At 43.9% G+C, this 21,324-nt stretch overlaps 1 protein-coding gene across 2 annotated transcripts in view; it reads left to right on the top strand.

The window, feature by feature from the left end:
- Positions 1 to 7,174, top strand: part of LOC143286923 (uncharacterized) — a 72,371-nt gene extending 65,197 nt beyond the window's left edge. For both annotated transcript variants that reach the window (XM_076594878.1, XM_076594877.1), the window contains exons 38-42: positions 484 to 594; positions 2,040 to 2,206; positions 3,699 to 3,921; positions 4,647 to 4,715; positions 5,344 to 7,174. In XM_076594878.1, the coding sequence (XP_076450993.1) occupies positions 484 to 594; positions 2,040 to 2,206; positions 3,699 to 3,921; positions 4,647 to 4,715; positions 5,344 to 6,516 (1,743 nt within the window). In that variant the 3' untranslated portion in view covers positions 6,517 to 7,174. The remainder of the gene's footprint in view (positions 1 to 483; positions 595 to 2,039; positions 2,207 to 3,698; positions 3,922 to 4,646; positions 4,716 to 5,343) is intronic.
- Positions 7,175 to 21,324: the final 14,150 nt, after the last annotated feature.

The following is a 21,324-nucleotide window of genomic DNA, read 5'->3' as shown; positions in this document are numbered from 1 at the left end:
ATGGTGTACAATGTGACTGTGTGGTGGTGTATGATGTGACTGTCATGGTGTACAATGTGACTGTGTGGTGGTGTATGATGTGACTGTCATGGTGTACAATGTGACTGTGTGGTGGTGTATGATGTGACTGTCATGGTGTATGATGTGACTGTGGTGGTGTATGATGTGACTGTCATGGTGTATGATGTGACTGTGTGGTGGTGTATGATGTGACTGTCGTGGTGTACAATGTGACTGTGTGGTGGTGTATGATGTGACTGTCATGGTGTATGATGTGACTGTGTGGTGGTGTATGATGTGACTGTCATGGTGTACAATGTGACTGTGTGGTGGTGTATGATGTGACTGTCATGGTGTATGATGTGACTGTGTGGTGGTGTATGATGTGATTGTCGAGATGTACTATGTAACTATGTCTGGGTGTATGATGTGACTGCTGTGTCATGCTGTATCATGTGACTGTGTGGTGGTGTGCATGTGCAGAACCTGCAGTTTGCCCGTGATCTGTTGCTGGGAAACCCCAACTGGCCCAACACCACACACATGCCGGCCAACGGTCTCTTCCATGACAGGAGGGTCAACAACTTCTTCAATGTGAGTCCACAGCACACAGATAAACTCTTGCGCACTGCTGACGTCTTAGTAGCATTAACACTGACTGTCAGTTCAGGTATTGTCCTATATTGTGTTGTACTGCACTGTACTGGGTTCTGTTGTATTCTGTTTTTGACTCACTGGTGTAAACAAAGTGAGTCTATGTTTTAACCCGGTGTTCGGTTGTCTGTGTCTGTGTGTCTGTGGTAAACTTTAACATTGCCATTTTCTCAGCAAATACTCTGTCAGTTGACATCAAATTAGGCAGAAAAATAGGAAAAATTAAGTTCTCTCCAGTCATCTTGTTTAAAACAATATTGCACCTCTGGGATGGGCACAAAAGAATAAAAAATGAAGCCTAATTATATGCAAACTGCATTTACTGTTATATATATATTTTTTGTATTCTCTAAACTTGGCACTTTATTCTGACCCAACAACAAGAGCGGTTATTATTATCATTTTTTGTTCAAACAGGAACTTCTTTTGCTAAGCATGGAAGTTTTATTTATTTGCAAACGTTTTGGTGCAGATAGTAAAGAACGGAAATTACTCTGTAATTAATGCTAGGGGACTTAATTTGCATTAAACTGATCTTTCTCATCTTAAACATTACATTTTGAAATTATACTCAATACATGAAAAGCTTGGATTTTTTTAAAAGTGTATCACAAGTGAGTCTTGAAGGCCTTGCCTCTCTCGTTATATTTGGTATTGTGTTAATACTTTGTCATATCATATTCTTTCTTGTGAAGATTCTTTCTCTCCATTGGCAGTGCCTGTCACCACACTGCAGTGCAATCTGATGTTTATGTTTTCTTATCTGAAACTGAAAGGCTAGCAACCAGACCACCAATGAAGCCTGTGAGGGCCTAGTGGACAGAGGAGAAAGAAATCCTTGTTTGATTGCCACAACACAGAACAAGGCAACATGTACTGGTTTTCAAAGCAAAACGAAACAAACCGTGTTGAAAATGAAAGACATCTGACCATAATGCTAGATGTGTAGTCATTTGTATTTCTTCATTAAATCTAAACCACAGGCCTCTTGGAAATTCTTTGCTTTAATTATATTTTGTGTGTGTGTGTGTGTTCAGTAGCCTTCAGTTTAATGTCTTTCCACTTTAAGTGACATTTGTGTGTGTGTGTGCATGCGTGTCTGTGGGTGGATGTATGTATGCGTATGCACGTGTGTGTTTTTGTGTATGCATGCGTGTGTGTGAGTGTGTGTGTGAGTGTGTGTCTTTATGTGCATGTGTGTCTGTGGGTGTTTGTATGTCTGTGTACGTGCATGTGCATGTGTGTTTGTGTATGCATGCATGTGTATGTGTGTATGTGTGTGTGTGTATACATGTGTGTGTGTGTGTATGTCTTTATGTGTGTGCACGTGTCTGTGTGCCTCTGTGTGTGCGTATCTGCACATTTATGCATGTGTGTGTGTGCAGGGGACATGGAAGATCCCCATCGACGAGATAGACAGGTCGGGGAGCTTTGCGTCCCATGTGAACCGGTCAGTGCAGCTGCTGCTGGAGGTGCTGAGGGACCTGGGGGAGGTGGCCACACTGTTGCAGGTCCAGAGCCAGCTCAAGAAGAAACCCCTTGACCAGGCCAGGTCAGTCCGCAGGCAGGGAGGGAGGGAGGGAGGAGGGAGCAAGGCAGGTAGGGAGAGAGAGAGAGGCAGGCAGAGAGGTAGGGAGGGAGAGAGGGAGGCAGGTAGAGCGAGAAGGGCAGGTAGAGAGGGAGGCAGGTAGAGCGAGAAGGGCAGGTAGAGAGGGAGGCAGGTAGAGTGAGAAGGGCAGGTAGAGAGGGAGGCAGGTAGAGCGAGAAGGGCAGGTAGGGAGGGAGGCAGGTAGAGCGAGAAGGGCAGGTAGAGAGGGAGGCAGGTAGAGCGAGAAGGGCAGGTAGAGAGGGAGGCAGGTAGAGCGAGAAGGGCAGGTAGAGAGGGAGGCAGGTAGAGTGAGAAGGGCAGGTAGAGAGGGAGGCAGGTAGAGTGAGAAGGGCAGGTAGAGAGGGAGGCAGGTAGAGAGAGAAGAGCAGCAGGGAGGGAGGAGGGAGCAAGGCAGGTAGGGAGAGAGAGGCAGTAGGCAAGGAGAGAGAGAGAGGCAGGCAGGGAGGGAGAGAGGGAGGCAGGTAGAGCGAGAAGGGCAGGTAGTGAGGGAGGCAGGTAGAGAGAGAAGGGCAGGTAGTGAGGGAGGCAGGTAGAGAGAGAAGGGCAGGGAGGGAGGGAGGGTGGTAGGCAGGAAGGGACGGAGGGAGGAGAGGCAGGCAGGCACAGTAAACACGCAAAAAAAAATAGAGCATGAATGGAAAAGTAATGATGTAGATAACAGGGAGAGAGAAAGAAAACATATATATATATATATATATATATATATATATATATATATATTAAGAACAACAAAGTAGGGAAAAAACAGGTTGGAGGCAGAGGGCGAAGTGTTGAGGGGGCGAAGGATGATGGTGGAGTAAGGGGGCTGGGGGGTGTTGGGGGTGGGGGACATGGGAAGAGTTTGTGGGTTTAGAGAGATAGGAGGAAGAGAATAATGTGCTTGTGTGTGTGTGCGTGGCAGGAATTACCTGCATGACAGGGAGTGGCACATCCTGGCCCAGATGGTGCACAGCCAGTAATAATTGTTTCATGAGGAAAGTGGATAGGCACAACAGCCGAGTGGTTAACTTAAAGCGTTGGACTTTCAATCTGAGGGCCCACAGTTCAAATCCTGGCCAGGGTGACTGATGGGTAGAGGGTGGAGATTTTTTTTTTTTTTTTTTTTAACAATTTTTCAGGTCAACAGATGTACAGACCTACTAGTGCCTGAACCCCCTTCGTGTGTATGCGCATGCAGAAGTTCAAATTCGCATGTAAAGATTCAGTGGTCCATGTCAGTGTTTGGTGGGACATGGGAGGAGTTTGTGGGTTAAGAGAGATGGGAGGAAGAGAATAATGCGAGTGTGTGCGTGTGTGTGGTGTGTGTGTATGCTCGTGCGTGCATGTGTGCGTGTGTGTGCATGTCTGGTGTGTGTGTGTGCGCACGTGCATGTGTGCGTACACACGTGTGTGCATGTGTGGGTATTTGTGTGTGTGCGTGTATGCATGTGTCCAGGAAGTACCTGCGTGACGGGGAGCGGCACATCCTGGCCCAGATGGCGCACAGCTACACACTGGACGCTGTGGCCCAGCAGCTGTGCCGGCCGCGGGGCGAAGTGGATAGCACCGACCTGCTGCTCTCTGCCTTCAGGGCCTACAACAGCCACCGCTGTGGGGGCGAGACCCAGCGAGCCGTCATGCTCCTCATCACCGCCTTCCACCGGCTGGGGCTGCCCAAGGTAACGGTGATTCTTCTCCTTCTTCTTCTTCTTCTTCAGTGTTCCCAGGCCATGTTCAGACGGTCAGTCGATCGGTGATGATGATGGTAATGAAGCAATAATGTTTAGGGCCCAACGCTTGGCTCATGTCACAGATTGAAACAAGCTTGTAGTTGGGTCAACTGCAAAGTGAGATCTGTATGATCAATGGTTTCTCTACTGCTATTGGAAATCATTGACAGCTAAGTCTTTTGTGATGGACTATGACTCTTAGACTAGCAGGCAAGATTACACTAGCTCTTAGTGCTGCAGCCTTGGGGGCTAGTCGACCTGTGGGAATCATCCCATCGCGGACTGTCCTAAAACCCTCTTGGCCAAGAGAGTGGGGATGTAACTTGGGCAAGACACTCCACTGTAATCAAATTCTAGCCCAGATAGTCAGGACAGCAGATGCCTCCTCTGCTAAATGATGAAGGAAAGAAACAAAGCAGCCATGTGGTGTGTGATGTGGATACTTACATTGTGCCTATCCTTGGTCAGACACCAAGCTCTAAACCCTATACAAGGGGTCATTTGCACAACAGGCTGCCTACCTGGGCAGAGCCAACTGACGGCTGCCATTGGGTGCTCATCATTCGTTTCCTGTGTCATTCAATCAGGTTTCAGGCACACACTCAGACAGACATGTAACGTTTTAAGTGCAAAAAAGTTTTTGTTCATTTACCCCACCATGTGTGTGCTTTCAGCATGGGTATGGTACCCCCCTGGAGCAGGCGATGCAGTACTGTACCACTCTCATTGCCTCTCAAGCTCAGGTAAGTGTGTGTGTTTTTGGGTGGGTGGGGTGGGGGCTTGGGGGGTCTCAGGGTATGTGTCCACTGGGGTCTCTGTGTGTGTGTGTGTGGGTGTGTACATCTAGCGTATGTATGTGGAAGGATGGGAGGCCGTTTTGGGGAGTAGTGTTGGTTTTTCTTCTTTTCCTTCCGTCATTGATTTGGGGAAATACTATAGTTAGGTAAAGAGATACAGTTTGTGGACTTTAGGCTGTTTTCTTTTTCCCTTTGATAGGCCAAAACCGTGGACATGGAAACAGAGAGATACTGACAGAAAGTGAAAGTCACAACGCACCACAGAAACAGCATAAAGAGCCTGTACTGCCTCTGTTAATCATTTCAAAACCAGAAACAATTGAGAAGTTGTAAAAGGATAGCACTGCTGTTTCAAGGCCTGAGCAGTGCATTGGGTGATTCAGAGGTCAGGCATCCATCTGCTCCTTGTTTTTTTTTTCTCCCACAGATGCGGTGCAGCGTACATGGATCTGTCCGCATGCTCCGATACCTTTAAACTGAAAATGTTAATGTATTACGTATGCGTATTATGTTTTTACATACCACAACTGAATTGAATACTGATGTTGATGTAGGAGTGTGGTTCCCCCAACAGGCCCAGAAAGCGGAGAGAGGTCGTCTCCCCAGCCAGGTCTCAACCCCCACCTCCTTGTTCACCACCCCTTCCTCCTCCTCCTCCCACCCTGCTACCCCCCACACCGTGGAATCGGGTACCATCCCCCTCCCCCTCCACCAGCCCACCCCGCCAGGCCGACCACTAGGCCCAGTTCAGGGCAGTGGTGGTGGTCACCAGCACGGGGGTCATTCGGGACCAGCAGCGACAGGTGGGCGTGGCCACAGTGCCACACTCAGCCCTCTCCGTCCCCCCGGTCCCCACCACCACTACCATCCTTCCTCCTCCACCACTGCCTCTGCCTTCCACGCCTCCACCCCCCGACCCGCTCACGCCCCCACCAACTCCACCCCACATTCCCCTCATACTCTTGTCACTTCCTCAACCCCCTGCCCACCTCACACCCACACCTCCTCCACCCCCCGCCCCTCTCACGCCCCCACCACCTCCAGACCCCGCACACTGTCGGGGTCACGTGGCGACACGCCCTCAGCGTACGATGTTAGCGGTGCGATGAGCCGCCAGCCCTCCACATCGGCAGCATTGGACCTGAGTCCTCCTGGCCACAGGGTGACCGTCGCGCCCAGGGTGCACGCTCACGGCCCTGGCAGTCAGAGGGTGTCGGCCAGAGTGGGGCCAGGGCCGGGAGTGGAGGTCATCGATCTCACCTCCCCGGAGAAGGGCGCCGAAGCGATGAAGGCGACCTCCCCTGTGTCGTCGTGGCCGAGGGGTGTGGCGGGGCGGTACGTGCTGCCTCCCAGGGTGTCCAGGGGTGGAGGTTCGGGTCTCGACCTGGCGGGCAGGATGAGGACCCCCTCGCCTGGGGGTCGCCCCCCTTGGATGCCAGGAGGGGGTGGTTTGGGGGGCATGAGGTCCATCTTCCCCTCCACCTCCACCTCCACCTCCCTCGCCGTCAAAGGAGCTCCTCCCCCATCCCACCCTCGTCCCTCCCCCTCCCCGTTCTCGTCACCACACCCCTTCCACCCCTCCTCCTCCCCTGCTCCCAGCTCCACCCCTCGGCCCCACGCTGTGTCCACTGCCCATGGAGCCGGTGACCGTGACCTGACCTCGCAGCAAGAGAACGAGCTGGCCCTGACTTCCCCTGATAAACTGACGTCTGATGTTCGTCATCATTTCCACAGGGACCTTCTGTGAAGATTCTGTGAAGTGTAGTGCTGTTTTGTCAGTCTTTTGTACAGCGGTAGCTTGGAAATGAAACGTTCATATATATTGTCCTGTGTACGCTGTATTGGTGTTGATGCCGTTGTGAAATTAAATCAACAAATAGCAAAAAGTAAAGAACAGTGGGATAGCTGCTGGAACTTGTTTCATACAGACTAGTTCTCATGGTGGACATTTCTTGGTGAATTTGATTTCAGCCTTCAAACACCAACAGTCAGCATAACATGGTTGAATGCTTGTCAAACAATAACAAAACAATGAATCAACAGGCTTTATGATTATTGTCAAAGGCATCTTGCATCTTGGTCAGATCCGATGGTCTTTGATTCTTGATTCGTGATGAATCACCGATCGGCTAATGTTTTCAGTGTGAATGTCGGCAGCATTTGGCATTTGTCATTTCCCTGTGTGCAGTGTTCCTCTTGTTTACTATTCATGGAGAAGGGATTTGATCTGAGTTGACATAATTGAAAACATTGCATTCAGTTTGTGTAAGTGCCGAATAGGTTGTGGTGATGTTGCTGAAGCTATGATGCATTCTTTACATTTGGTTTTTGAATGTAAGATTATTTCTGGAGAGAGTCTTCACTGAACATCGGTTATATTTTGATTTTGAATGAAATTGAAAGCAATTATGTCAGTCTTGTCATGTGTTTCAAAAGAACGAGAGTTTCTGTCTGTCTCTGTCCATGGTTCTGTCTCTCTGTCCCACCCAATCTGTCTGTGTGCGTTTCTCTCCATATATATCCATGTCTCATTCTCTCTTTGTCCCACCCTCTCTATGTTTCTGTCTCTCTGTCCATGTCTTTCTCTGTGTCCTACTGTATCTGTCTGTATTTCTGTCTCTCTGTGTCCATATCTCTGTGTCTCTGTCCCATCTTCTCTGTATGTCTGTGTTTCTGTTTCTCTCCATGTTTCTCTTCCTGTCCCACCCTCTCTGTCTGCTTTTCTGTCTCTCTCTGTCCATGCCCCTTCCTCTCCACCCTACGTATCTGTCTGTCTGTTTTTGTCTCTGTCTATCCATGTCTCTGTGTCTCTGCCCTATCATCTATGTCTGTTGTCTATGTTTCTGTCTCTCTGTCCATGTCTCTTTCTCTCTGTCCCACCCTTTCTATCCCCTTGTTTCTGTGATTCTGTCTGTCTGTCTCTGTCCATGTCTGTCTCCTTTTTCCACTTGTTCAGCTGGCACTGATAAAAATCGCCTAAAATATATCGCACGGAATGAGGGCAGCTGGTTTCTTGTGTCTGCACAACTTGGCGGATTTTGTCCATGACCATCTTGACATCAGCCCGCAGGTCAATATAAATTGTCACAAACAATGTCTATAATTCTCATGGTAAAACAAAAAAGAGTGGATGAGCTTACAACAGTAGTTCAGTACTCTGACAGCAGTGCTCTTCTGTAACTATGACACTGGTACTCTATCGTTTGCTCACAAAAACACAAACGCCACCGCCCTCGGACTTGTTGGTCGCTGTTTTTTTACTGTCGCAACAAAGCCATAGAAAAAAAAACCCAGACAGGATGCGACCAGTGTCTGTACCACCTCACTACGTCTCGTTGAGATGATGATGATTTATTAACATTTTTATACTGCCAGAGCCTAAAATTAAATCTATTTAGGCAGTAACTGACCTGCATGCTATTTAAAAAGGATAATTATATACATGAACTAAATATAAGATTGCCTGGCAATGAAAATAACAATAAAAATACAAATCAAACGGGCCTCATGTTACTTAGCCAGGAAACGAACAGAGGCCTGGGGTTCGTATGTTTTCTTGCTAATTTACTTTGCATTTCTCCCAAATACTAGGCACTGTCAGTCGAGGTCCTCTTTGCTTCAGTTAAATCATTTTAATTCGAATACCACGTATTCTCCCTCCTTCGTCGTTTAAGATGTTGGGGGACACAGAAACAGAAAGGGTTAACAAAGTTCACTGGCGGTGTTTCCGAAATTATTCATGCAAAAGATTGTTCATCAGATATTGAAAACACAATGCAATAGAACAAAAGCTTACCTCGCGAGGCTAAACACAACTACCTTAACAACAGTCTAGCAAAATATCACAAAACCACTTCTAAACAGTAAAATAAAACGCAGACAATGGACATTTCGTGTAGCAGATGTGGCACCGGAGTCTGTTTCTTAAATATTTTCATCTTTACTCCAAGCAAAAGATTACACCCCTGCTTTAAAAAGCAGACAGTGCGGCTATCACAAACACAACGAAAGCATACGAGTATCGAATTGTGACTGGTACATGTGTTCATCTCAAGGGATAAAAACAACATGTGAACACAAAACACCCAGACATTATCATTGCGTCCAGCTTTCGTTCCGTTTCACTTTATTTGTTCTTTCCTTTCTCAGCGCAAACGCGTCCACACCAGCTTCAGTATCAGTTTAATTTTTCTGCGTACTGCACATTTGTTCAAAGACCTTCATAAGCTTGACAGTTCTATTCGAGCGCAAATATATCATAATTATCTCTTCCACAATGTCCGGGGCAAGTTTAGGAATTTCTCCCTTGAAATTGAACAAGATTCGTTTTGATTTCTGATTAATTTTGATAATTTCCCACCTCTCTTTCAGCCTACTGAGTGCGTAGAGGAAGGGGATCAGTACTGAGTTGAGGGGTAACACAAAAACTGCAACCCAGACACTGACGTTTCCAGGGATGGGGGCACCACAAGAAGCCAGGATGCCCATCAGCCCAACAGGAAACCAGCAGCAGAAGTCAGTGAAGACAACCAGGAACAGACGCCGTGCAATAGCGCTTTGCTGTTCTTGCTGTGTGTTTTTCACAGCTGCCTTTACCCTGCATACTGCTCAGTGGATGGCAAGCTGACCTATTCCGATGAATGAGAAAAAGAGGAAATTCATGACAATGAAGACCAAAAATGAGTACATCTGTCCTGAGAAGTCATGACGAGTAATAGGCAAAGGGAGACCAAAAACTGCTATCATCATAAAATTCTAGTTGACCAATGAAAGGCACCATAGCCAGAAAAAGACCCAGTCCCCCATACTGCACAGCACAACATCACAGTTGACCTGGCGTTCAGGTGCAGGTGAGATTTGAATGGGAAGCAAAGCACCAACATACGGTCTAATGTAATTAAGCTGATAATAAATGCTGACACCTCACTGGAGATAAAAGCCAAGAAACCTGTTGCTATGCACACATAATTTTGTTTCCATTTTCTTTCATTGGCCACGAAAAGAGTGTTGACAGATGATGCTGATGAATGTGTTGATATGTTTGTTCGTGCATTGTACGGAGCAGCGGTATGTATGGTTAGAATAACTAGGAAAAAGAAAACGCAGACGAACGATTGATTTGATGAAGAGTGTGCGCGAAAGAAAAGAAAACTGTAATTTGAGGAATTTAAGAAGGGCGAAAAAGGGTTTAGAGGAACGCAGAGAGTTTTTTTGTCAGTAAGAGAGTCTTATAATAAACAAAAAAAAAAAAAAAAAAAAAACAAAAAAAAAAAAAAAAAAAAAGAAAACCGATAAGAAAGAGCGACATGACAAGATTGGGTTACAGAAATTGAAAGAATCTACTAACTTAACGACCCAAAATTATTTTTGGACAACGATTAGGTCAGTAAAAAGAAAAGCAACCATATATAACAATATTAGTTAACAGCAGTGGTACGATCATTTCTTTAGTGTATTTGATGATGCAGATGATTTAGAACAACAGGAAAACGTGACAATAGAGGAAGAGGAGGACAGAGATGAACCTATATTCAACGAGTCAATAGCAATCATCGATAAGCCAAGTATGATCATCTTTTTTGGTTCATGTGTATCAGTTTGAACCAGCATACTATAACATTTAAGAACGGCGAGAGCAAGTTGTGAAGCAACACAAACAAAGTTCTTTCCTTGCAGGAAAAATGGCGGAAACCAACAGGTCACCTAACACATTGTAATAACTGAGAGAGATAAATGAATACATACATACATACATACAGAGAGAGAGAGAGAGAGAGAGAGAGAGAGAGAGAGAACGAAAAAGGGAGGAAGAGATAAAGAGAGCAAAAGAGAACGAAATAGAAAACAAAAGAGACAGACAGAGAGACAGACAGAGAAAGAAAGAGAGAGAGAGAGAGAAAGCAAGAAAGAAAAAGAGAGACAGAGATAGGGAGAGAGAAAGACAAAACAAAAACAAAGGAGAGAGACAGAGACACTCACAGAGACAAGGCATGACAAAGACGACCTATCTTCAACATGCACTCCGTCCATTAATCAATTAATTAACGGGCTGACATCTCCCGGATGATATACGGTTGCACTATTCGGAACAAAAAACCCAGTGCACTGCCTATGCAGACAAACGTAAAAACAGCAATGCAATAAACATGCTTAAAGACAACCCAAGTGATCGCAATGTTGTAAATATGCTAATCTAGCAACAGCGAAGTTGTCATTCAAAGTGTACAAAATTCATTGCAGAAGCAATGAATATAAGAAAAAAAAAGAAGAGATTATTAACCAACTGACAAATTCAAGACGATGCGATATACGACAATAGTGTGTGTGTGAATGTGTGTGTGCGCGCGCGTGTGCTCTCTCTCTCTCTCTCTCTCTCTCTCTCTCTCTCTCTATATATATATATATATATATATATGTGTGTGTGTGTGTGTGTGTGTGTGTGTGTGTGTGTGTGTGTGCATGCGCGCACGCGGGTGTGTGTTATATCATTAGAATGGTATTTTGATTTCGTGATAACAATTGTCATTCGCCCTCACTTTGAGGGCTTTAATGCTAAACGGACAATTACGTATGTCAGTGTCAGAGTCAGTGTCAGTGTCATCTCATCATTTCTTATCATCATCATCATCATCATCACCATCGTCATTATTATTGTATTGGTTTACGCCTGTTTGCAATTCAGAAAAGAACCGCTGCTCTCACCATGTCTGTGTAGATAATGTGTGATGATTGATGTCACACACACACACACACACACACACACACACACACACACACACACACACACACACACACTTCAGATTCAGATTCAGATGGTTTATTCAAAAAGACCACAGCCCCATATGAACAAGGGGCGATAACAAAATTATTGTATCTCACCAGAACTATAGCAGTGAATTATTACATAACTCTGTCTCTTAACTGAAAAGCTTTATAATTATAAATATAATACCAAATTACATATAACTCCGTCATCCGTAGATGCCATCAGCAAATAACATCTAAACAAACATGGATATTTTATGATAATTCTTTGGTATAAGTTTTTTCACGAAGATTAGGGACATTTCAGAACACAATGTACATCATCTTCAATAGATTCTTGACACAATGGACACAAGAGGTCTCAGAACTTTGTAAAAAAACAACAACAAAAAAACGGCTGAGAGAGAGAGAGAGAGAGAGAGAGAGAGAGAGAGAGAGAGAGAGAGAGAGAAGTTATCCTTCTTTCGTCTCTGTATCTTTCTGTCTTTGTATCACACCATCTGTCTCTCTGTGTGTTTCCCTCTCCGTTCCTCCCTCTCTATCTCCTTTTCTCGATCCTATCCCCCACCCCCTCTTTGTCTCTGTCTCTGTCTCTCTCTGTCTCAATCTCTCGGTCTCGGTCTCTCTCTCTCTCTCTTCATCATTTAGTTGATTTAGTGGTAGTCATAATGTTATGACTTGTGATATCATAATAATCATCATCATCGTCGTCAACGCTATGATCATGATCATGATCATCATCGTCATGTTTCCTTTCACAGAAATCCTGGAGGCGTGCATCAGTTGAGACTGAGAAGATCGCCTCAGAAAACGACGTGCTGTGAGCTGCTCAGCTTAGCTCAGAGTGCTCAAAATACTCAGAACCCGGACGTCTGCTGACCATCTGCATCTCCACGCTTTTTGATACTTTCTTTTTCGTTTGTTTGTTTGTTTGTTTCTTTTTTTCTTTTTTTGTTTGTTTGTTTTGTTCGCTTTTTGATTACATGTACCAAACGTGAGTGGAATAACTCCCAAACCAGTAGCAGGAAATCAAGTCTTATGCACACTGAGGTGTGTTGGGGTTGCATAAGCGATTTCAATGACGCCAAGTTTTCCTGGCTTTCATGTTGTTCCCCCCCCCCCCTACCCCCCCTCATCCCCTCACCCAGGTACATTGGAACAAACCCAGATACTTCCCCTTAAAAGGATGCGCCGGGCTTGCTCTTATACCGATCATTTGACATCATGATTAACATTTGATCTCCTGGCCTCATTGTTTATCAATTTCAAGTTGAAAAAACCAGCGAGGCAACCATGTGTTTGTTCTGTATTGTCTGTGTGTTCTGTGTGGCTTGTTCAGGATTAAAGAGGCTATGCCAGTCTTGAATAAAAGCTAATTTGTTTTTGCACATTTCTTCTGTCATTGCTGCTGTGTGCATATGTCAAATGATCGGTATAAGAGCAAGCCCGGCGATTCCTTTTTTGGGGAAGTGTCTGGGTTTATTCCAATGTACCTTTTAGTAACCTGTGTTCCAGCTGAATTGGTTGCGTAAGCAGCATTGGTTTGAAGTTATGTACCTTGTTTGTGGAGAGAGTTACCACTCTTTACTATTTACGAAAGATTGAACTGAGAGTAGTATAAATCGAACATTCCTGTAACAGGATTAAGCATACTCACAATAACAAATAAGCATACTGATTATAAGAATTCATTATCACAAAGGTCGATACCAACTGGACTCTGATTCAGATATTCTGTGATTTGTTGGAGTAACGGATAATCACTCAAAACATCATCAAAGGACAGGACAAAATTTTTAATACGTTTGGAGTGGAAGCTAATCAATGAGTTTTCATAAACACAGACCACGTGTGCAAACACACTTGCTTTCCAGAATTACATGCTCAGATACACAGACACACATATACACAACCAATACATTTTCAAATTTTATAAACTTTTTATTTTCAAATAAAATGTGTGTGCGCACACACACACACACAATATATATATATATATATTTTTTTTTTTAACGTATTAAAAATTTTATTTCTTTTTGCGTGTTGTCAGTCTTTGGATGTCTGTTGACCAGACAACATCTGTGTCTTCGTGGTTCTGTCTGTTCTTGACGTTCCTTGAACAGTTGTAGGGGATGCAGGAGGAGATGGGGAGAGGGAAGGCGGGTGTCCATGGAGGAGGGACCAAAGGGTTGTAGACAGGCCCAGGGCTGTTGATGTTGAGTGTCGTGGTGGGGGTGTTGGCAGGGAGGGAGGGTGCTGCCGTGTTCTCCTGGAGGGTTGGAAAGGGCCTGTACCCTGGTGTCTGGTTCGAATTTTTTTTCAGTGAGATGTAGGCCGGGTGGTCTTCGGACCAATAGTGTCCGTAATTGTCGTTCATGGTGGTCTGGAACACAGCAAAATCATAATAAGATTCAAGTCTTGTCACTGTCATTTTCTCTGTCCACAACCCCCCACCCCAACACCCCTAACAGCAGGGAAAGATAACTGTTGCGGGAACGACTTTATTTTGCAGGAACCAAATTGTTGCGGGAACAGCCTCAACGTCATATTGTTCCCTGCTCAGGTCTTTACTTGGTGTGGTGAAGGTTCTTTGTTGGAAGCAGTGGGTGCAGCGAAAATAGCGCTGTGGAAATTATATCAACTGCTTCCCCACAATGACTGGCCTCCCCTCAGCGAGAAGTTGATCCAATAAACACATGTATGCAATTATTTTTCTTAGTGTTATTTCATGTTCAGCAACATCAAAGGCACTGGGTAAGTCAATGATCAAAACCACTCTGAACTTGTTAGAGACAGACAGAGACAAAATCAAAGACAGGCACTAATTTAAAGTTTCATGGCCCAGTCTAGAGCACAAGTACAGAACTTGAATACCTGAAATCTAATTCATCAATTATGTGACCATATAAGGGAGCTAATTCGTTGCGGAGGAAATGCACGTCATCGGAACGGCTTGTTATTCTCTCCTCTCAAACTCTCATTCAGACGTTTTTACATTTCATAACTGACAAAACGTATGTTAATTAAACAAGTTAAAACCGGTTATTTTACCATCTAAAATTTAGGGATTTCATCCAGAAAGTATGTTGCCTTATAGAGAAATAGTGAGAACTTATAATAATTTGTCAAGAACGAAATCGTGACTGAATTATCCCAGTACTTACACTCTTGATCATGAATAAAAGGATAGAAAGGAAATAATGGAAAACTTTTTAAGAATGGTGCCAGTCAGCAACACCAGAATGAAGGAACTAAATCCAAATAAAATGAATTGTCACAAAAAGTAGAACTAGATCAAATAAAATGGGGGAAGAACAGCCAAGTGAACATGTCTCCCTTCCCCTCCCTTTGGTCTGAGCTTCTCTTTCACCGTCTGCCGTTCTACCAGGCGTTCATTCTTTGGGTAGTCATGTATGTATAGTGCTCCTAGTGCTGTGAACTGGGGTGTCTGTGATCTCTGTCTGTGACCACGTCTGTTTTTTTCTGCTTCTGTCCCTGTCTGTCTGTTCCCCTGTCTCTCTTTCTTTCTCCCTACTTGTCAGTCTGTCTGTATCTCTCTTTCTCTCTTTGTCTGTCTTTCTGTCTCTCTCTCTCTCTTTTCATTTGCCTGTCTCAGTTGTTGTCTCTGTGTGTGTGTGTGTGTGTGTGGACTTTTCTGTTCACTAAGTGAAAAGAAAAGTCCACACACACACATACATACATGCACACACACACATTATGCACAAGAAGAAGAAGAAAACATTTTCATTCATTACACAATGACGCTGTAGAAAGAGACAAATAATCAAACAGAAAAGGTCACTCTCTTTCCGATGCGATGATGATTATCCCTTTCTCTCTTTCTTCCTTTGAAAGTTTTCTTGAGCAATTAATGGCAGCACAACAGGGCATGTTCTCAATTTCGCTTTCTCGCTCACTGACGTTGAGGGCTAATAATGGCTGTTGTGCGTGACGGACAGTCACTTCAAGTGGTCATGTGGTGAGCCTCAGGTCCACTTATACGACCGTGTCCTACCCCCAACCTCCCATCGCCAATCGTGGTGCTCCCTGTCTGTAGTGGGGGAGTGACCGTTGACTATAGCCCGGGTATGGGACTTTAAAAAGACCAACAAAAATTACGTCATCACCTGCACGTATCACACAACATCACACACAGGTTAATCAAAAAAGTATATATAATTTAAAAAAATGAAAATAAACCCTTCACCTGAGGCTCCCGATCTGACTTTTTGTTTAACGACTGGTGCTTGAAAACTACGAGAGGCTAAAAAAAACCTGAGTACATCCCGTGCTGAAAAAAATAAGCTGTCAGCATTTGCTCTCCACTGAGAGGCCAATTCTTTTCATTTATTATATAACACAACAAAATCCTTGTCTGTTTTTGTATAAAAAAAAAGAAGTTATTTATAGAAGATTTAAAAAAATAAGTTTTCGTTCATAAAAAATATTATTTAAATAGCAAAACGACACACATTCTGGTATGTCTGGAACAGGGATGTGTATATAATTTTTATAAATATTTTTTGTCTTCCTTATATATATAGTGTTCTGTGTTTTGTGGTGTTTCTTTCACTGCAGTGTTTTCAACGGTGGTTCTGAAATATTTTAACTTCTATTAAATGAAAAAGAAATAGAATAAACTTTTAAAATGTTTTTCAACATCAATTTTTTTTTAACTAAAGCCATATGACATGTAAAAACTTTTTGAATAACAAATCATCATTTAATCCTTTAAACCCTCCTTTTAACAGTAGTTCTCATATACGCTGGAAGTGTTAGGACCATAAGCCCCATGACTGACTGAATGACTTTGCAGCAGTCTCCTCCACCACCCCCACCCCTACTCCCCAATCCCCCTACCCAGCCCCCTCTCCCGCTGTCCAGTCCCTCAGCCGTGCAGAGCGCATTACATCAACGCAGGAGAGAGGCGTTAGTAACAATGACCAGTCCTTAACCAAGATTATCCAATTGTATCGTACTTGCGGCCAGTGTGGTGTAAAAGGCCCTTATCGGAAACTGACCAGGGTCAGTCTTGCGTGGTTACTTTGACAACACAGCTGCTTTGTTGATTCGCGTGGAGAGGAGGTGGGAGATTTGTGTACACGCAACAAACAACTTGAATACCTACACTTGTGTCATCAACATCTGTCAGAGAGTAGGCCGCTGTGATCTCTTCAAAGAGAGAGGTAACCAATGCGATCACCAGTATGGTGATGGTCCACGTGTGACCATAAATCATGAATTGTTACATTGTTACAGATGTCTGTGGGCGTATGAGTGTTTGCATGTGTGTGTGTGTGTGTGTGTGTGTGTGCACGTGTTTGTTGTGGTTTTCATTCACATACATCAGTAAGAAGTATGATTTCTTGGTTTGTTTGCTAAAGCAGCTAAGGCAGAGGTAACCAATGCGATCGCCAGTATGGCGATGGTCCACGTGTGACCATAAATCATGCATTGTTACATATGTCCGTGTGTGTGTGTGTGTGTGTGTGTTAGTGTGTGTGTGTGCACATGTTTGTTGTGGTTTTCATTCACATTCATCAGTAAGAAGTATGATTTCTCGGTTTGTTTGCTGAAGCAGCTAAGGCACCAGGTGAGTTGGAGTTCCCTGTGCTGCATGGTTTGGACTTTGTGGACTGTCTGTCACGTGTTGGTCTTTTTTTGTTTGTTTGTTTTTCTGGGTTTTTTTTGTGGTTTTTTAGCTGCACCATTTCAATGGTGTTCCTCCTACACCACTCATTCCGAGTCCCCCGATCACAGCCACGCCCGGGTTCGTCTGCTGCAGTCCCTGAGCCACCCGAACCCAGGTGAGGCTGTGTATGGGTCCCCTCATTTTTGTCTTTTCTCTGTGTTTGCATCTTGTCTTCCTTTTCTTCACCTTGCTACGTTCGTTCTTTCTTTTCCATTTTTTTTTCCTTCGTTCATTTTTTCCCTGTTCGTATTTCATTCCTTTTTTTTTTCTTTGTGTCATTTATTGTTTATTTATTTATCTATTTTAGTATCAATTTATCTATTTATCTGTCTATCTATCTATTTATCTATATGTGTATGGGTGTGTGTGGGGGGGTGTTTGGGTGGTCGTGTGCGTGCGCACATGAAAAGGTATGAACATAAATCGAAAAATCATACACAGGCACAGATACAGTAGAAATTAGGATACATACATCATGCATGTGCATATCAATATAAAAACTTGTGCATGCTCACACATGCATGCACACACACACACACACACACACACACACATATATATATATATAAATACACACACACACACACACACACACACACACACACACAGAAGCCACATATTACATGTGGATGGGGCTGATGACTAGATCTTCAGGTGGATGGTTCTTGATTGCACAATTCTGTTTAATCATACTGAATTTGTTAGACATCGACTGCTTCGGGGATAAAGCTATTGGTGAAGTAATTTGTTTTTGTCCTTATACTTCTGGACAGACGACTAGAGGGGAGCATCTCGAAAATCCCAAAAGCTGGATGTGATTCATCCTGGCTGATTGATTTTGCTTTTTTTTAGTAGCCGCGTATAATATATGTCGTCTAGAGAAGGTAGATAAGATCTGGTAATCTTGGTGGCAGTTTTTACGATTCTGTTCGGGGCTGTAATAGTGAAGGTTAACACACTTTCAATGATTGCTTGGTAGAAATCAACCATGATTTCTTTTTTAAATCAGTACTTTTTGAGGCGCTGAAGAAAGTACATGTGCTGTTGTGCTTTCTTGACATGGGGTGGGGTGGAGGTAGTGACTTGAAGCGAGGACTACAATAGTTCGGTTTGGGTGTCAGTGTGTGTGGGTGTCAGTGTGTGTGTGTGGGGGGGGGGGGGGAGGGGGTTGTGTGTGTGTGTGTGGGGGGTTCTGGGGGCAGGAGGAGTGGTGGACGCAGAGAGTTTTGTTTAGCACCAAGGGATTGTTATCTCTGTCTGCTTTTGTTCCGTCACCTGGGTAGTAACGGCCGTTAGCCGTATTTGAACATCTGGTTGGTTGGTGAAGCTTCACTTTGCACCATGACTGTGTCAAACTACCGCAAATGAAGGGCGACTGGCTGTCTGACTGACTAACTACTGTCGCCAAAATGTCTGGACTCCATCAATGCGGCCTCGGACAAAAAAGGCTGCCTGTGGCCTCTACGGTCCTCGGATTGGAATGTTATTGTACTCTCTGTAAGAGAGGAAGGGAATGAATGGGAGGGCATTTTCTGAGGATACAAGTAAGTCTTGTGCCTTGAAAAAAGAACTAACCCCAGGGGAATCTGTACAGGTGTTGATCAAGCAATCACAAATTGTTGCCACCTGTTCAGTACCAGGGAACCCAGAGGGAATGTCATTGTAATCGCACAGATTACTGAGAACCACTCCTCCTCTGAGAGCTATCAACCAGTTCCTCACTGTCATCACCAGTCAGTGACTATAGCACCTTAAGCTGCCTGGGGACTGGACAGTCAAGGGTGAAGCAACAAGAACCACTGGTCACAAAGCACTGTGCACTTCACTCCAAGGTCCTGTCTTAACGCCACTGCCGTTTGTACACAGTGACTATAGCTTCACACGTGGCTGGCTGGGATGGGGACACTCAACTCAGTCCTTTTTCTTTGTCTCTTTCTTTGTCTCTTTCGACCTCTACGTCTCCTCTCTCTCTCTCTCTCTCTCTCTCTCTTTCACACTTACTTTTGGACAGAAGGTACTTTTGTACATATTGTAGAACATAATAAAAACAACATAATTTGCACAGTTATCAATATGATGTACGCAATTTCCACAATAGCTATGTTATATCACCCTTATTACTGAATGCACACGCACACACACACACACGAGTGCGCGACCGTTTGTGTGTATATTAAGTAATGAGCGTCACATATCACTGTTACTGAAAAGACATAAAATATACGAACAACTCACACACACACACACACACACACACACACACACACACACACACAGACACACACACATGTGCCAGCGAGCGTGCCTCGACTCAGCGTTTGTGAATGGAGGCTTGTTGTCATTGTTAAACCGACCTTCACCATGAGGTCGTACATGTCTATTCATCAATGTCACGTGGGCTCAGTGGTGTCTAGAAATAGCTCGTCCATTTCAAGAACTGGGATTGGTTGACAAGGTGTGATCCAAGGGTATTCTAATTTCGTTCTTATATCAAATTTGTTGGTATTGTCACTGCAATAAAGAAGTGGTTCTTCATATATCATTATTATCATTATAGGTTTGTTGTTGTTGTACAATGCACATACACACACAAGCTCACACACATGTGCACACACAAACTCTCTGTGATTATATTTATATATATATATATATATATTTATATATATATATATAACTGGAAATGAAAAGAAAAACAAACAGCAAGCTTTTTGCACAAGCAAGAAATTTTCGGTCTTGGACCTTCCTCAGCGATGTAATTATTGTAACTACGTCTATCTATCTATCTATATATATATATGTGTGTGTGCGCGCGCGTGCGTGCGTGCGTGCGTTTGATATATCACCAGTTACCTATACCACTCATAAGTCTTCAGCCTTTTCCGATAACGCTGGAGCTCGTAGGTGTCTGGTCACCCATTCCAAGTAAAGAGGCAGCTCGCAGTTACATCAAGTAGTGTCATTTCTCTGTGCGTGTGCGTGTGCGTGTGTGTGTGTGTGTTTGTGTGTGTGTGTGAATGCGTGTGCATGTGTTTGCATTGTCTGTATGATGTGCGTCTTTTTATTTTTCTATTTTTTTCTCTGTGTGTGTGTGTGTTTCTTTCTTTAGTTTAACGTCTTTTCACTGGTAAGTGATAAAAGACGAGGTACAGAAGTGGGGTGGGGTGAGGGGAGGGGTCGGGAGAAATATGTGTGTGTGCGCGCTTGAAGCTTGGGAGGTTGGAGTGGTGTGTGTGTGGGGGGAGGGAGGCTACAGGAAGAGGTGGTGGGATGACTGGTACAGGAAAAGAGGAAAAGAGATATAAAAAGTAGCAGAGGTTAATAAGAACTACGAAAGATTGAACTGAGAGTAAAGTATAAATTGAACATTCCCGTAACAGGATTGAGCATACTCACAATAACAAATATGCATACTGATTAAAACAAAATTCATTATCAATCAAAGGTCGATACCAGCTGAACTCTGACTCAGATATTCTCTGATTTGTTGGAGTAACGGATAATCACTCAAAACATCATCAAAGGACAGGACAAATACGTTTTCAGTGGAAACTAGTCAGTGAGTTTTTGAAAGACTAGTTGTTTTGTTCTTCGAAACTCGACACTTATGTGATAGACATTAACTCCTTTTCCACATAAACACTATGATTTTGCAATGTTTTATACGAAGGGCATTCAAACGAAATCGATAAAATAGACTTATGACTGATCTTGACAGAGAGACAGAATTTTCATAAGCACAGACTTGCATACACGCGTGCAAACACACTCACAGGATTACACGCTCAGACACAGACATACAGATACGGAGACACAGACACACACACACACACACACACACACAAACATATACACATATACACAACCAATACATTTTGCAATTTTATAAACTTTTTTATTTTCAAATAAAATGTGTGCGCACACACACACACACACACACAGAATACATAACTCTTTTTTACGAAATATTAAAAATTCTAATTCTTTTTATGTGTCGTCAGTCTTTGTATGTCCGTTGACCAAACAACCGTGTCTTCAATGTTCCATCTGTCCCTGAGGTTCCTGGAACAGTTGTAGGGGATGGAGGGGGAGAAGACGGGG

This window comes from Babylonia areolata, chromosome 10 (genome assembly GCF_041734735.1).
Source record: "Babylonia areolata isolate BAREFJ2019XMU chromosome 10, ASM4173473v1, whole genome shotgun sequence".
Classification (NCBI taxonomy): domain Eukaryota; kingdom Metazoa; phylum Mollusca; class Gastropoda; order Neogastropoda; family Buccinidae; genus Babylonia; species Babylonia areolata.
The sequence above is the reverse complement of the archived record's forward strand: the minus strand, read 5'-3'. Positions and strand labels throughout refer to the sequence as shown.